This window comes from Vipera berus (genome assembly GCF_964194415.1).
Source record: "Vipera berus genome assembly, chromosome: 2".
NCBI classification, from domain to species: Eukaryota; Metazoa; Chordata; class Lepidosauria; order Squamata; family Viperidae; genus Vipera; species Vipera berus.
The window spans coordinates 118,379,262-118,395,583 of NC_138203.1; the positions used below are offsets into that span (position 1 = coordinate 118,379,262).

At 41.3% G+C, this 16,322-nt stretch overlaps 1 protein-coding gene across 1 annotated transcript in view; it reads left to right on the forward strand.

Moving 5' to 3' along the window:
* LOC308664386 (mitochondrial adenyl nucleotide antiporter SLC25A23-like) overlaps positions 1-16,322 on the forward strand; it is a 39,571-nt gene that overhangs the window by 16,008 nt on the left and 7,241 nt on the right. The window contains exons 3-5 of the mRNA XM_081321597.1: positions 8,969-9,056; positions 9,629-9,740; positions 15,556-15,714. Coding sequence (XP_081177723.1) covers positions 8,969-9,056; positions 9,629-9,740; positions 15,556-15,714 — 359 coding nt within the window. The remainder of the gene's footprint in view (positions 1-8,968; positions 9,057-9,628; positions 9,741-15,555; positions 15,715-16,322) is intronic.

Here is a 16,322-nt window from a genome sequence, read left to right on the forward strand (position 1 = left end):
CACTCTCCTTCTTCACCCGCAACAAGAGGCTCTTTAGTTCTTCTTCACTTTCTGCCATTAGAGTGGTATCATCTGCGTATCTTAGGTTATTGATATTTCTTCCGGCAATCTTAATTCCAACTTAATTCCATGTATATGCCTGCTTATTAGGGCTTTCACACACACCCCCAAGCGGCATTATTACAAAGTCAGCTTAATTGCCCCCAACAATCTGGGTCCTCATTTTACCTACCTCGGAAGGATGGAAGGCTGAGTCAACCTTGAGCCTGGTGGGATGCGAACCTGCACTAATTGCAGGCAGCTGGTGTTACTTAAGGAGGCATTAGCCCACTGCTCCACCAAGGCTCTGTAGATATGAAAGGACAGGATGTTACTCTCACATCTCTTGCTCATTTCTCTCTGATTCATGCCTGGAAATAGTGGATATTTCTAACCAAAGCTTTTATGGTATAAAATATGTTGATGGACTCATCCTTCATATATATATACCTCATGGGTTCCATATCTGTCATTTTTATCCCCCCTCCCCCCCCCCCAAAAAAACAAACCCTAAGCTGGGGAAGAGACAAGCCCAAATGTTTAAAATGCGTAGTTGAAAAACCTTTCCTTTCTGTATGGCCTTTCTTGTTACAGAACTATTTTGTGTTTTGCCAAGCAAAAGTCCAAACATACAAAGCAGAGATAAATCCATTGAACACAGCAGCACTTACTGCTAAGTTAACATTGGTAGGATCTGACAGTGTGGTTACACAAATACATCCTATTCATTTATTTTTGGATTTGAAGATGTTTCTGAGCTGGATAGAGATATGCAGTTATTATTATGCAAGAGTTGCATTTTTCTCTTTAAAGGAGACATGGAAGTGAACTTAACAAACAACTAATCAAATTTCACTTTGGCCTTTCCCTTTGAAGAAAGAATACTTGGAAAGAATGAACCAACAGTGAGGTAGATGAGGATGCCACAAACTGTGGTTTTATGGCAACTTCTGAAATGGAATGGTAATAAAAAAAGTCTGAAACGATCAGATAACTTTTTTAACTGGCCTATGAAAATGACTAATGAGAACAAGAAAAAGGAAAGCTTGAGTTTGAAATTGTCCAGATTAGCTTCTTCAGCTGCTTTCAAATTGGAATTTGTAGCCAGAATGGCCTGAACCAGATTGTTAAAGGCTGTGCCAAAAGCATCTGTTGCTAAAGGATGAAGTCAAGGCTCCATGACACATTCTTTTTATATTGCTTTTATGCAGTGTAGATTTGAATCCCTTTTTGAAATCCTTGTCGGACAATCCTGGGGATTATGTAGCTTCCTGTTACATAAGGGTCTTCTCAGTTAGCTTGCAATTTTATTTTCAGCACTTTCATTTAATGAGCTTAGTATATTTTTGAGAATGTGAGAAAATTGCCCATCTGTATTTTTTAGCTTTCATAGGACAGACTTGTTGACTAGAGAAGCTGGCTATAGTGGGCTTCTCACTAAACGAAGGGACCTTCGGGTCCTTTCATGTTTTCATTTAATGCGCTCAGCCTTATTTCCAGGTCTTTCTGCCGTGTCTTTAAACTGCTGCTTGATTAGCAAACATTAAGCAGGTGTGGTTTTTCTTGGCATCAAAGTAAAGTAAGGGGAAGAGCAGGGGAGAAATTTAAAAAAGTTTCTTTATCGACCTTCTTTAAGATTTTTTAGCACTGGAGATTTAAAACTGATAATTAAATATGCAGATTGTTAAGGAATGCTTGGGAGAAGCAGCTTGCTGAATTAGGCCCCAAATTGGTAATGAAGGCAGAGGTTTCATCCAGGTCTCCTGCATCATGCACCTAGTGCAATTAATAGAAAAATATGCATATTCTATTCTGACCCCTCCCTCTCAACTAATGCTTGTTCTTCTTTGTAACGTTGCTACACATCCTATCTCCCTGGTCCTGAAGCTCCTTCCGTTTAGTGAGAAGCCCACTATAGCCAGCTTCTCTAGTCCAGGGTTTTCAGCCAGTGGTACGGGTACCACCTGTGGTACATTGGCACCTGGCAGGTGGTGCGCGACCATCCTAGAAAAGTGGTAGCAGAGGAGGGAAATGAGCTGAACTGGTGGCAGCACCGCACAAGCCTGAGCGAGAGATGGCTGGAGCTGCAGGGCTGTCAGGGCTCAGCAGAAGTGCCAGGATCAGCGTTCTTCAGGGCTGTCAGGGCTCAGTGGAAGCACCAGGATCAGTGCCAGGCTCCAGCTGGAGCTCGGCACTGATCCCGGCGCTTCTGCTGAGCCCAGAAGAAGCGCCGATCAGCTGGAATGTTGCAGCATCTCCAGGTTCTTGTGATTTACATTCAGATGCTTGGAAACTGATTCATATTTATGACAGTCACAATGTCCCAGGGTCATGTGAAGTGACCAAAACCTGCTGCAACCACCCAGCAGAGGGGAGGGGGAATAAAAACCAAACACTCCACCCCACCCCCACTGCCAATCCTCAACAGAAATGCTCACAACAATGAAAACCTCAGACAGGAGGAAGGGCGCCACCGGGCTGGCAAGCAGGTGTCTTGCTCGACTGTGGCTTGAGGGGCACTTTTTTCAGTGCCATTGTAACTTCGAACAGTCACTAAGCGAACTGTTGTAAGTCGAGGACTAGCTGTACTTCATCATTTTCCTTTTTTTGGTGTGTGTGTGTCATCAAGTTTTTGACACCTTGCTAGGCGACTGGTGGTACTCAGATGTTGCCAAATCCTAAAAGTGGTACAATGGGTGAAAAGGTTGAAAAGCCCTGCTCTAGTCAACAAGTCTGTCCTATGAAAGCTAAAAAATACAGATGGGCAATTTTCTCACATTCTCAAAAATATACTAAGTTTCAAAGAAACAAGATAATGGCTTAGTACAAAGTGAGAACCTAGCCTTGGCTGTTTGTAAAACATAGCTTGCAGCTTGTTGCATTGAGTGAAGCCAGTCAAATTACACTTTATTCAGTAAACTATAATTTAGCATCCCAGAATGTGTGAGCTAGATCCATAACAATCTCTTCCTTTTAAAAGAGCTGTCCTACTTGTGAAAAGGGAAAAACTCTGTTGCTTCGGTTTTTTCTGATTGCTCAGTGTTTTTTTCCTGTGGGGCCAAAGATAAGCATTTTAGCCCATAGAGAAGAATACAAAGTTGGCCCAGGGGCAAAAGAAACACCATTTCGAAGTAACAGAATCCATGGAATTTGGGAAGGCTGCTCTTCTACAAGTCTTGGTTTTTCAAGACTATACACACATGAAGGGAGACAACTAGTTTCCTAAGGTAATTTTGAAAATGATCTCCAGTTCCCCCTTCTACAAGAGATGTTGGTTTGGAACCCAGGCAGTAAACCCGCTTTCTGAAATTGCACTCTTTGTGTAACTCAAGCCAACAGTCATCTTCTTGATGATGTTTCTGAGTGATGCCATCAGTTTGTTTCAACACAAAAACAATTTGGCCAAATTTCATTGGAGATAATTAAAGACCATTAACTGGCTATCCTTCTATCCCATACAGCAGCAATTCTGAATTTTTCCTTGTATTAGCATAAAGAGAAAGAGGCAATGTTCTCACCCTTTTCTTTATCCTGTTAAGAGAGCTATGTATTTGTGTGGGAGCAACTGTGGGTTGAAAAATGCCAAAGAAAGCATCTTTCTAAACTACAGTCTTGTTGCAAAAAAATACCTAGGGATGTGTGGTATTGCTTGCTTTTAAAACATAATAAAGCACGCAAACAAAATAATCCCACTGGTTTTAAACCTAGACTTAGCAACCATCATTCCACTTTTCATTATTTCCAAGATAAACTACTGCAGTGAGATTTAATGCAGGATTGACCTTGTGGAGGTTTGCTAGAACTTAACACTGCAAAACTTTGTGGATATTCTACACAGGCTGAATCTAAGCAACTTTCAGACTAAATCAGATATTTTAATTAAGTTAGTAGCATTTAAGTGATGAACTACTTTGAAGATGGCATTAACTATTTTTGTCTATTTAATATCATTAGGCAACTGGTTTTTTTAAAAAAATACCATTTTCAATAAAAGTGCATATAAGCAGATGACAATAGATATGCCATTTCTTCAATACATAGGAGGAATACTTCTTCTCCTATGATTTCTTATAGTCCATATATGAGCACATTAAAAAATAATATCCTTCCTAGTTAGAAAAATATTTGAGACCTCTGCAACTTCATTGGTAGATTAATTAACCGATAAGTTTAAATTAATTACAATTTATTTTAATTATGTTTAATTATAATTACATTATATTTAATAACATTAGGAACCAAGACTGAGGTAGGTTGAATAATAGATTATTATCTGCCCTGAACCTTGGTTGGAGTAGACAGAGTTTATAAATCAAGAAATAGGGGATCTGCAGGACTGAATCAGTATTCTAAATTCATATGGGTGGCCATTTTTACACTGCTGGGGGAAAAGACTAACATGAGTCATGATTGTTTGCTTAAATTAGAATATGTTAATTGAGAGAAGGAGAGAGATTAGGGCTGTGCAGTGGTTTGGAATCAATTTGGCATTTTAGAATATGGAGGAGTGCAAACACAGCCCATCTGCAGTTTATTAGAACAGCTGGAAGTTTCCTCAAAGGTGCCCCAAGAACAAGCAAGAAGGCACTGTGTTTGTGTTCTGACTGTGTTCTGAAGCACTTCTTCCCAACTGAATCCAAAACACAGTGTAGCCCTAACATACATGCAAATTCTAAAATAACTTCTATCATTTAAATTAAAAACTCGGAAGACTCAACATTGATGGTAAGATTATGAGCAAACATTTGAACATCTGCAGCCCATATATTCAATCAAACTGGAAGGGATCTTGGAGGTCTTCTAGTCCAACTCCCTGCTTGTTCATGTCTGTCAAGATCTTTTGGGATCCTGAGTTTGTCTTCTGGGGTGTTGGATACTCCTGCCCGCTTAGTGTCATCTGCAAATTTGATGAGTTCTCCTTCTATTCCCTCATCTAAGTCATTGATGAAGATATTGAAGAGTACTGGGCCTAAGACAGAGCCTTGCTTCCATGTGCTGTTAGTTGACTACTGTAAGAACAGATTGCTGGACTAGATGGGCTAGGCTGGGGCTAAATCCAGTAAGATGCTGTTTATATTCTTAGGAACTTGTGTTTGTGTGCATGTGTGCGCGCATGTGCACAATGTTGAGCGGGTCTTGATAAGAGTATACAGTACAAAAACTAGAATCCTTAAGGAAGGATTGATTCGTCCCCTCCTTTAGAAACCATCACTGAATCCCACCATAGAGGACAATTTTCTCTCAGCATCTAACCTCCCAAGATGTTTGAGAAGATGGTCACAAAGCAGCTTCAGAAGACCCTGGATGAAGCAGATTATCTAGACCCCTTTATGTCAGGTTTTAAGCTAGGGTATGGAACGGAAATGGCATTGGTTATGCTTTTAGATTTCTCTGGCAGGGGTGGGGTGTGGATGGTGCATCCATTCCTGTTCTTCTTGACCTTCAGTACATCTAACATGGTATACTTTGCATTGGCCCCAGGGATTGGGAATGGCAGCATTGTATTGTGCTGGTTCTCCTCCTTTCTCCAGGGTCTATACCAATCAATAGTGATTGGAGAGGAGAGATCCCATTTTTGCCCCCTGTTTTGTGAAGTCCTGAAGGACATTTTAATATCTACTGGGATGAGATCATCTGCCACCAAGGTTATGGTATTATCAGTAACCCATAAGGAGGGAGAGAGGGAGAAGGAGAGAGAAAGAGATCCTTCAGGCTGAATCCAGCATAATTACTACCCACTTATGAGAAACTGCTAGCAGAACTGATACAAATAGCTAATCTGTCTAAGGACTTTTCCACACCACAGCTTTAAGCTATAATAGACTCGGCACAAACATTGTGAACATTGCTTTCTTATTTTAAGATGTCTTGAAATAAGGGTGAGGCAGGATATTTACAGATCCTGGAACAAATGGAAAAGAGGCACCTACTACTCCTATAGTTGCTCACTGAACTCAGAAGAATAGCTGATGGCATCTTGTCTTAGCCTGGTTGAAATTTCTTATTTTGAACACATTGAACACATCTTGTGCTTCCAATGTTCTATTCCTATTTTTATTCTGATATCTCTAGGGTAATAAAAACCTTCTGCACTGAAACTATGCAGTACACCTAATTGCATTCCTACAAAGCATTTTTTCCAGTTTTGCCATTTACTGCTTTTTATATAATTGTCCTGATGGAAATGTTGAGGTTTTTTTCTAATATCCTATTAAAGCATCCTTTCTTGAGCTATGCAAATATGTCAGAACCCAGTTCTCATGAACCCCAAGCAGCTTGTTTGGTTCAAGCAACCTCTTTTAGGGATTAATTTGCTAGGATTCTTTACTCTGGGTAAAGGCCAAGGGAAGTTTTTCTGCCATTTCCCAATGAATGCAAGCAAATGCAGAGTGGATTCGCATGTCACGCTAAGCCACACAATTAATGGCTACAAATAATAACTTCTGGGCTTACAGAGCATGTCAGTCTAGAGCTAAACAGCCTACTTCAAACCTTAGCAGGCTGTGTGATTCAAGGAGAAGAGAGTTTGACCTGTTTATGCTATTCCTCTGTTATACTAAGTACACAGTCTCTGACCCTTTTCCCACTTGGACTGAATGAATTACTGTACAGGCATGCCCTGGCAGCATTTTTTTTTTTGAATGGGCAGGCTGATCCCAATGACGTTTCTTTCTTTTCTTCCTCAGCAGCCCATGAGTGAGATAGACTTAAGTCATCCTTAGTTCCAATATTATTCAGCCTCCATCTTAAATCCATGTTGGATGGAACACAGGCAAGAAAATGATAAGCAAAATAAGGACTGGTAATGGGGTCGGCAGACATCATGCTGGTATAGATTTATGCTTGTTTAAATAAAAATGGAAAAAAAGTCTCAGCTCTCCAAATGGGAAAATATTCTGTAAGTCAGGACCATGCCAGTCTTCCTGTAAGAATGGAACTACTCAGAAATTTCAAATGGAAAAATGGAGGTGATTAAAATGGCTGATTTCCCTCACTAGTTATTTTCCCACACAGTCTTGCTGTTTTGCCAACTCTTGGTCATCTAAAGTTTAGTTCTGTGATGTTTGTTGGACTGCACTCTCCCTCCCAATTCCTATGCAAATGCTCTCCGCTCTTCCCAGGTAAAGAGTTGCATCAGCTAGGCTGCTTAGGCAGTCAAGACTAAATTGATGTTCTGTGGGAATCCTGCAGATTGTCTGCTGCCCTACAAATGATTCTGTTCCCAATTCCATTATTTCCTCCTTATGCTGACTAGATTAAAAGAGCTTGCAGCCCAGCACAGAGCCTTGGAGGGGCACCGTGTTGTCACAGGGGGTCCTCAAAGGCTTGAAGAAATGTTATGATTTAAATATTGAGTTAAGTCTTGATGGTCCATGGCCACAACAGGTATTAAAGGGGATCCATGATGAAGAAAAGGTTGAGAACTGCTGGGATAGCACATTAAGAAAATTCTAAGTCCACTAGCAGCTACGTTTATGACTAAGATGAAAAATATGGCCAAAAACCAGGTCGGATAGATTCAAACAGAATACTAAGCTATAATCAACAAACCACATTATGTAATATGTGGATTATATATCATTCCTAGCCTTTTACCACTGACCTGTAAACTCTTAGTACTGTACAGATTTGTAAGGGAAAACCATAGGGATTAAAAGAATAAGGACAGGTGCCATTATACTCTTGGCTTGTACTGTAGTTCTCCAAATGAATGTTGCTTAGGCATCTTAATCAGTCTCAGCTATCTGGTACAAAATGTGATTTGTTTAAAACAAAATTACCATCCAGCTTTCTATTTTTGCCTCTAGTATTTTTAGGTCTAGTTGAAGAAAGCCTTGCCCTGTCCAAGAATACATGCAGGCATTAATTCATCAATATTTTGATTTATGAAGTGCTCTTAGTGCTAAGTTAAAAATTAAAACTACAGAAGAAACAGTATAACCAATTAGCATCACTCTTTTTTCCACTCTCTGTTCCAAACCTTCTGGGAGGGAAAAAGCTGGTTGATTGTTCAATGGTTTGTGGCCAATACCCCACCCAGACCTGACACCGCTTTGCTTGTGTTCCTAGTTTTAGCAAAGCATTTCCTGGAGCTGGGACCAGATTAATGCCTTTGGAGCATAACATTGAGACATACGTTAACCACACCATTCTTTACAGTGGACTTCTAGAAACTAAGCTACCGGTAATCAATCTTTCACAGTGTTGCAGGAGCCCATTTTTCAGCTATGCTTTCTCTTTCACCCAGCGCTCATTTATACTGACTGCTCTGTGTTCTCCTTCTCATTCATTCTCTCTTCTAATACAGCCCTCCAATATCCAACCAGCAATCTCCCTTTTGGGCTTTTGCAGAGCCCTGTGAGGTTGTTTGTCCTCTAATCTAGTTCTTTAAAAATTTGCTCTAACTTCCCATCAGTTCCTCTTCGAGCTGGGAAGATTCACATAAATATTGGCGGTCTGGAAGACAGGGATGGCTGATTTTATAGTCTCCATGCACTTGCAATATACAGCCGTGAAAAAACTTCCAAGATGCTACCTGGCATTGTCATTGCCAACTCCTCCAAACCCACTAGTCCTTTGACACACTCTCTCTCTCTCTCTCTCTCTCTCTCTCTCTCTCTCTCTCTCTCTCTCTCTCTCTCTCTCTCTCTCTCTCTCTCTCTCTCTCTCTCTCTCTCTCTCTCTCTCTCTCTCTCTCTCTCTCTCTCTCTCTCTCTCTCTCTCTCTCTCTCTCTCTCTCTCTCTCTCCTCCCTCCCTCCCTCCCTCCCTCCCTCCCTCCCTCCCTCCCTCTCTCAGGCCCATGAAAATTTTGAGCACAGCTCACTTCACCTTACTGGAGCCTTTCTAGACCTCTCCTGACCCATCAGCTTCCTGGATTAATCCCTCAAATGGATAGCCATGGTCCTTGTCTTTGTGTTTATGTTGCAGGCCAGATCGATGTCTCTGAGATCCAGCAAACTTTCCACAGCCTGGGAGTTTACATCTCTCTCCAGCAAGCGGAGAAAATCTTGCACAGGTGACACCCAAACTGTTCTTGCTTTGCACTCCTCCTATCTCCTTATCCTACAATACCTGAAAGGTGGCTCAGAGATGTCTCATTTTGCTGTGTTGGAGTGAAACCTAGCAGTTGCATTCATTTCTTTTATCCAGCTGGACTAAAAGGTTGGAGGAGAGGACAGCGCTCAGAGATGATCTGAGGCTTCTGGTTTATCCTACCAGCTCTCGGTGCCTTCCCTGAATCTGTGCACTGTCACGTTCATTTCCTTATGTCCTGACATAGAAGAATGGAAAGTTAAAATGGCCTGTAAAACCCTAGTGTTTATGTCACCAATTACTAGATTTCCAAAAACTTCTTCTCTGAGCATTTTATATAGTTCTCATCCTCAGAGCTGGATCTGATTCTGCTAAGTTCCAGCAAAGTCACTGGAATTTCTTTTTTTGCATTCTATCCTATCATTTGAACGAAGCACCCTCTCTGTTTTAGGTTGCCCCCTTATTTCTACAGCGAAGCTTGTTTTAGTAAAGAATGGTAGAATAAACCCAATACAGTTCCTTGTCCTCAGTACTGTGTGGGCTTGTGTTTTGCAGCATCGACAAAGATGGCACTATGACCATTGATTGGAATGAGTGGCGAGACCACTTCATCCTCAATCCATTAGAGAACATGGAAGAGATAGTGCACTTTTGGAAGCACTCAATGGTAAGCCATATTTCCCATCTAGGCAGGCCTGGGATTATTGTCTATTATGCCATCCCACTCCACTGTTTTGAAAATTGGCAAGCTGGAGTTACAGAAATAGAAGAAATCAGACCCAGTAGATGAACAGCCCATAGGCAAGTCACATTTCTTCGCTCTGATGACTACGTGTGGAAAGATACTGAATACAGCATGGATGTAGCTTTGGGGAAAAGAACACTTACATCTTTCTTACATTAAACAACTGCATTAGTGTGCTATATGTTTCCCCAGTCTGAACTGAATATTGCCAGCCAACTGTAATTATTGCCACATATTTGGTCTGAAATAACTCTGTCTCAAATCAGGGGATTCAAGGCAGCTTCTTGGGTGTCCTAAAGACCCTGGCTTATATTTCCACTGGGGAGAAAATGGCTATAAAGAGCACCAAGGACTTGAATGGGACTATAAGGCTGTTCTCCTTCCACACATTCTGGGGATGGGGGGGAGGGGAGATCCTTCAGATGTTATTGGACTACAACTACCCTCATTCCTTACCATGGACTGCAGGCCAACATCATCTTGAGGACTCATTATCAAGACTCTTAAAGATTGGGAGAGTTTTATGAATAGAATTTGCATTCTCTTTATCAAGTAGAGATCCTCAGATGAGGCCACTTATTAAGGGAAAACTGGAGGAAGGGCTCAGGGATGTTGCCTTATTGGGGAGACGAGTGGCATATACATTTAATAAATGATAATACTTTGTTGGCTTTGGGGGAACAAATTATTCTTTAGAGCATACATTATTTGAGTGAGAACTATCCAAACATGAGTGCTTTCTTTTGCATTATGTTCCTGCTTCTCTGTTTTTTGTTATGGGTGGAACTACAGGGTAGCATCCCCACAGTTTGATCCTCTTCAGTGTTTCATTGCAAAGAATCCTGCCATATCCTATCCACACTGCTGGACGAGACATGATGGGAGGTATTCTGACTTATACATATTTAACCCACCCACCTCAGCCTCTTTTTCCTCCCACCCTGCTCCTGATCAATCCTCTGAACACAGTTAAGCTGTACGTGTAGATGCTTGCACCTTTTAGAAATGTTTGAACACAGAATTCTGGAATTGCAAAATAACCTTTCTATTCTATGTTCCTTCCTGTGTCTTCATGTCATAATCATTATTTCCGTTATATGTAACAGGTGAAAGACGCTAATTTCAAGAAACTTAAAATTACAAGAGTTTGGGGGATTTTATTTATTCACTAACCTGAGTGGCTGAATTCTGCCATTTCAAAGCAATTACATTTTTTCCAACTGTGATTTTTTTTCCTACATGGAAATGGTCTCCCCCCCTCTCTCTTACACACACACACACACACACAGAGAGAGAGAGAGAGAGAGAGAGAGAGAGAGAGAGAGAGAGAGAGAGAGAGAGAAAGTCTGTGTAATTTTGGCAAATCAGTCAAGAAACAAGTAACCTGGAAATTTATCTTATATACGCTTACTTCTTTCCTGCCTTCCTGAATACTGCAGGTATTGGCTGGGATTGAAGTCTGTAACCACATGGGGGCTGAATGTGTTAAAGTGATATCTTTCCCCAAACTTGGCAACATTAAGATGCCTGGCTTTCAACTCCTAGATTTCTGGGAGTGGTAATCTACACATCTTAAAAGTTGCCAAGTTTGAAAAACGCTGCCTCAAAGGGATCTTTATGACCTAAGCAAAGAATGCATTTATGGAATTTAGAAAACAGGGCTAAGATGCTGTAGTCCTCAACTTACAACAGCTGATTTAGTGACGTTCAAAGTTACAACAGCACTGAAAAATGTGACTTAGGATCATTTTTCAGTTACAAACCTTGCAGCGTCTCCATAATCACATGGTCAAAATTCAGATGTTTGGCAACTGATTCATATTTATGACCATTGCGGTGTCCCGGGGCCATGTGATTATTTTTTGTGACCTGGCAAGCAAAGTCAATGGGGAAACTGGATTCATTTAACAACCAGGTGACTAACTTATCAACTGCAGTGATTCACTTAATAACTGTGGAAAGAAAGGTTGTAAAATGGGGCAAAACTCACTTAACAAACCTCTCACTTAGCAACAGAAATTTTGGGCTCAATTGTGGTTGTAAGTTGAGGACCACCTATATTTGAGGTGGTGGGGAATATTGCCTTTTATTTAAACCAGCTTTTTTTCTTCCATCACCTGCCAATCAATTTTGTTCCATCTGGAATTCTCAGGCAATGCTGGGATTTTTCCTGACCACATGCTTGGAATGTCTTCTTTCTTTTCTTTTGGAGAATTGAACAAAGATCCTTTAATAGTAAAGCCATCTGATGGTCTCACTCATGTAGCAGATGCCATTCTTTGCCTTGGCCAAGGGGTATCTTGATTATATTTGGATAGCTCCTTCACAGTAGAATTCTCCTGGTATGGGAGTGGCTAGCCTTGATTTTATCTTTGGTTTTGATCAGTAGGCCTTCTCATTGGAATGAGTGCTATTTGCCTTACACAATTTTTGTGGTCTTTGTAATGGAGCCTGAAAACTTTTTACAATGTGCCCAAACTCCGTGTATCCATTTCAAAGATTATGCTTGCCTTTGATCTGGGTTTCCAAATACATGTGACCCTGTGAGGGATTGCTTCATTGCAGGATCCTCTAGGAAAAAGAGGATCTGAAAATTAGTTATCTCTGGGCTGGCTACTATCCAAGGTTCTCTATCTTCTCACAGTATTAATCTCATCAGTCGATTGAAATAGGGCAGATTAAAGTTTATATATAAACAAAAAGTCATCTGTAGCAGATGTGCTGAGAACAGAGAAAGTAGAAGTTTCCTAGGATGTGTCAAGGTAGAAGTCAGGAGTGCATGCAGCCTAGTCAAATCTTAGAAAAAATGTAAGCTACCAACCATCATGTATTTTAAATTAAAATCAGCATACAATGACTAGGACAGGGAGTTTACTCTAAATCAGGATTGTCTTGGAAAAACTGGGATGTCTGATCATCTGATCTCAGCAGAAGTATTCTTGTTTTGTGTTAGGATAGAAGATGGTTGAAATTCCAGTCCTTATTCATAGTACTGAGAAAATAATGAGGAATCCATTGATTGGAATGGAATGGAGACCAAAAGACAGTTCATGTTACCAGTGGCATCTCCATATTTGCTGACAGGCTTAGGGAGATGTATGGAGTCTGTATGCAATCCATGGGAAGGTCTGCGAAGCCCCATTTCAATGACTAACATTTTATGTTAAAGTTAGGAAAATGTCAGATGAATTATACCCCACATTCTATTCGGTGGGAGCCAAGCTTCACTTGCATTTGCTTTCTTCTGCATCAAAATATCTCAAGTCCACCACTTCCCAAAAACCTGTTTCTTTCCCAGCTTCTGATTTTCTGCTTGGATTGGAGCAGGTCCATTTCCTATCATGTGGCTGTAATCCACAAATGCTGTTAGGGTTGACTCTTTCAAGTCCCTCCCCATCCACTTTTAGCTCTTCAATCCCATTAGAAGATTGCCGGAGGGCTTGGTTGCGTCCCTTCCTTGCCTTCTTCTCATCTTGCCTATCATGGAAAAGCTCTTTTCTATCAGGAAGGTACCCAGTGCCTCAGGGATCCATAGTGATGGAAAGCTGCTGACCCTGGTAGAACTGTGGGAGGCTCACCATCAACACTGCAAAGGCTTGGAGTCCATTGTGGGGGACTTTGATCTGGTAGGTCAGGCAATGCTTCCTTCTGCAGTATTTTATTCCTTTTGCTCTGCACTCCAAATTCCTTAGGCTTCTGCTGTAGTTCTGTTGCCCTCCCTTTGGCTCACTGAGCCCCTTTGATTATGTCTTGTAGCTCATCATAAAAACAGAAATACAGGGGCTTTGGCAGGCCTGTTTATGGAAACTGGGTTTCATGCAGAATGAATTTGTGCTTCTGGTGTTGGCCGAAAAAAGCAGCACTTGAGAGTCTGTTTTCCTCTTTAACAGGACCCTTAACAACACACAACAAAAGGGCTAACTATCTCTGTACCTTCTTCACTTTCTGGTAAACACTGAAGCAGCTAGTTTCTTTATATAATTCTTTACATAATTATGTAATTTTTGCAGTTGATTGGGATAAATTCATTGGTTTGTTACACAGGTATTTTTATTCTACCTTTCCTCCAAAGAGCTTATCATAACATTTTATCCTCAGGATAATCCTGGGAATCTATTCTTGCCCCAGATCATCTGTGAGAGCTTCCTGATTGAGAAGATATTTTAATCTGGTTTTTCTGGTCTTTAAGTTGCCGGTATTGAATCAATTTACTACCCCAGCAGCACTGTGTCATTCTGTTCCCTGTGGACCTGTGCGTTTCCAAGACCTTTAAAGTGAAAAGTAATGTTAAACTAATTTGTTTTGCCATAGATGCTCTGTTTGGTGTTTTTAAAGGAACATTTTGTCTAGGAAGGCAATGTTTTGAATTTGCAGGATCCACGGTAGGGGGGCGTGTTGTATTTAGACAATTCAATTTATAATCTCACGATGATTCAGTCTCAAGTTTTTCCTTCTTTTGGATTACTTCATTTTTTATCCTTGAGCAGGAAAAAGACTTTAAACTTGTGATATTGAGAAAAGGAGAAAGTATGACTAAGGAAACCTCTAAGGATTAATGCCCAAACGGAGGGGACCAATGGGTAGAGACCAAGATATTTTAACTACTTTAAAAAAAAATTTTTTTTAGATAAGGATATACATTGAGGCTTATGACTACTTTAATATGATGATAATCCATGCCATTTTTATAGCTTTTTGCCAAATAGTCTTATGTGTGCCGGCCTGACTTTCATTTTTCATTCAGTGATGTCAGTTCTTGAGCACAGTTCTTTCAGTCCTAACCTCCAGTTGCAGGATTCTCAACAGCCCACCGGCTAATCAGGCACAGCTTCATTTGCGATTTACAACCCCTGATTTAGCTTGGGATGCAGACCGCGTTAATTCCATAATCAGAAATCTTTGGAAACAGGAGTGTAAGAAGGCCCAGCAGCAGCATGTGGTAGGAAAGCTTTGCGTGTCAGGGCAAAAAAGGAGAGGCCAGAATGTGATAAGATGAATATATTTCTAGTGACTTAATTCGGTTAAAGGGTTTAAGGAAATAAAGCGTTAGAAGATAGGAATAAGGTAAAGGTAAAAGTTCCCCCGCACATGCGTGCTAGTCGTTTCCGACTCTAGGGGCCGGTGCTCATCTCCGTTTCAAAGCCGAAGAGCCAGCACTTGTCTGAGGACATTTCCGTGGTCATGTGGCCGGCATCACTAGACGCCAAAGGCGCAAGGAACGCTGTTACCTTCCCACCGTAGTGGTCCCTATTTTTCTACTTGCTTTTTTTTTACGTGCTTTTTTACGTGCTTTCGAACTGCTAGGTTGGCAGAAGCTGGGATGAGTAACAGGCGCTCACTCTGTTACGCGGCGCTCGGGATTCGACCCGCCAAACTGCCGACCTTCTGATCGACAAGCTCAGCGTCCTAACCCACTGAGCCACCGCGTCCCATAGAAGATAGGAATAGAACTTGCTTTTTGAGCAGTTATACAGAGTAGTGATCCCCAGCATATTCTGACCCCTGGGTTCATCTTCAATTCCAGCTTTTAATATTGACTTGTCCATCGTTAACTGTTTGAATTTTGATGATCAATGTAACAAACCAAAATATCAACTGTTTGAATTCAATACAGTGAAATTTGAAGATGAGTTCCATTAGAATATTTGCCCATTACTTTTGACTCTAGCATATTTCCCCTAATGGTATTTCTAAATAAAGTGCTTGACCCCTTATTATTTTTCCCTTATTTCGATAGGTCCTTGACATTGGGGAGTGCCTCACTGTTCCTGATGAGTTTTCTGAGAAAGAGAAGAAAACTGGGATGTGGTGGAAACAACTCATAGCTGGAGCTATGGCTGGTGCTGTCTCTAGGACTGGAACTGCCCCATTGGATCGATTGAAAGTTTTCATGCAGGCAAAGAACTAACAAAGATTCGGGGTTGAGAAAGGAGAGAAGTGGAAAGGGGGGGGCCTTCTTAGGAAATTATCTTTGTACGTGTAGTGAGCAGTTGTACAAAATACACAGCATTTGTGTGTGCTGGATGACTTTTCTTGTCTGCCTCCTCATTGGCACAACTGGGCTCTTAGCAGCTTGCCTACCTACCTCCCAATCAAAGCAAGGTTTTAATAGAGAAAAAATGCAGTCTTCTCCATTTGAATTGTGTGCTGAGTGATAGATAGGTGGGAACAAGCGTATGACTCAATAAGAGGCTTGAATGTTAACAAAATAACAGAGCTGGAAGGAATCTTGGAGGTCTTCTAGTCCAGAGGTCCCCAACCTTTCCAGGTTGGCGGCCCGGAGGGAAAGGGAGGAGTAGGCAAATTTGCACGTGTATACATGTGCAAACAGGACCACTAGTGCCCGCACGCATGGGCAAATAGGGCTGCTAGCGTGTGCGCACTCGCCAGCCATTCCCACGGCCCAGTGGCCAATAGGCCACAGACTGGTACTGGGCCACAGCCCACAGGTTGTGGACCCTTGTTCTAGTCCAACCCCCTGCTCAGGCAGGAAACCCTATATCC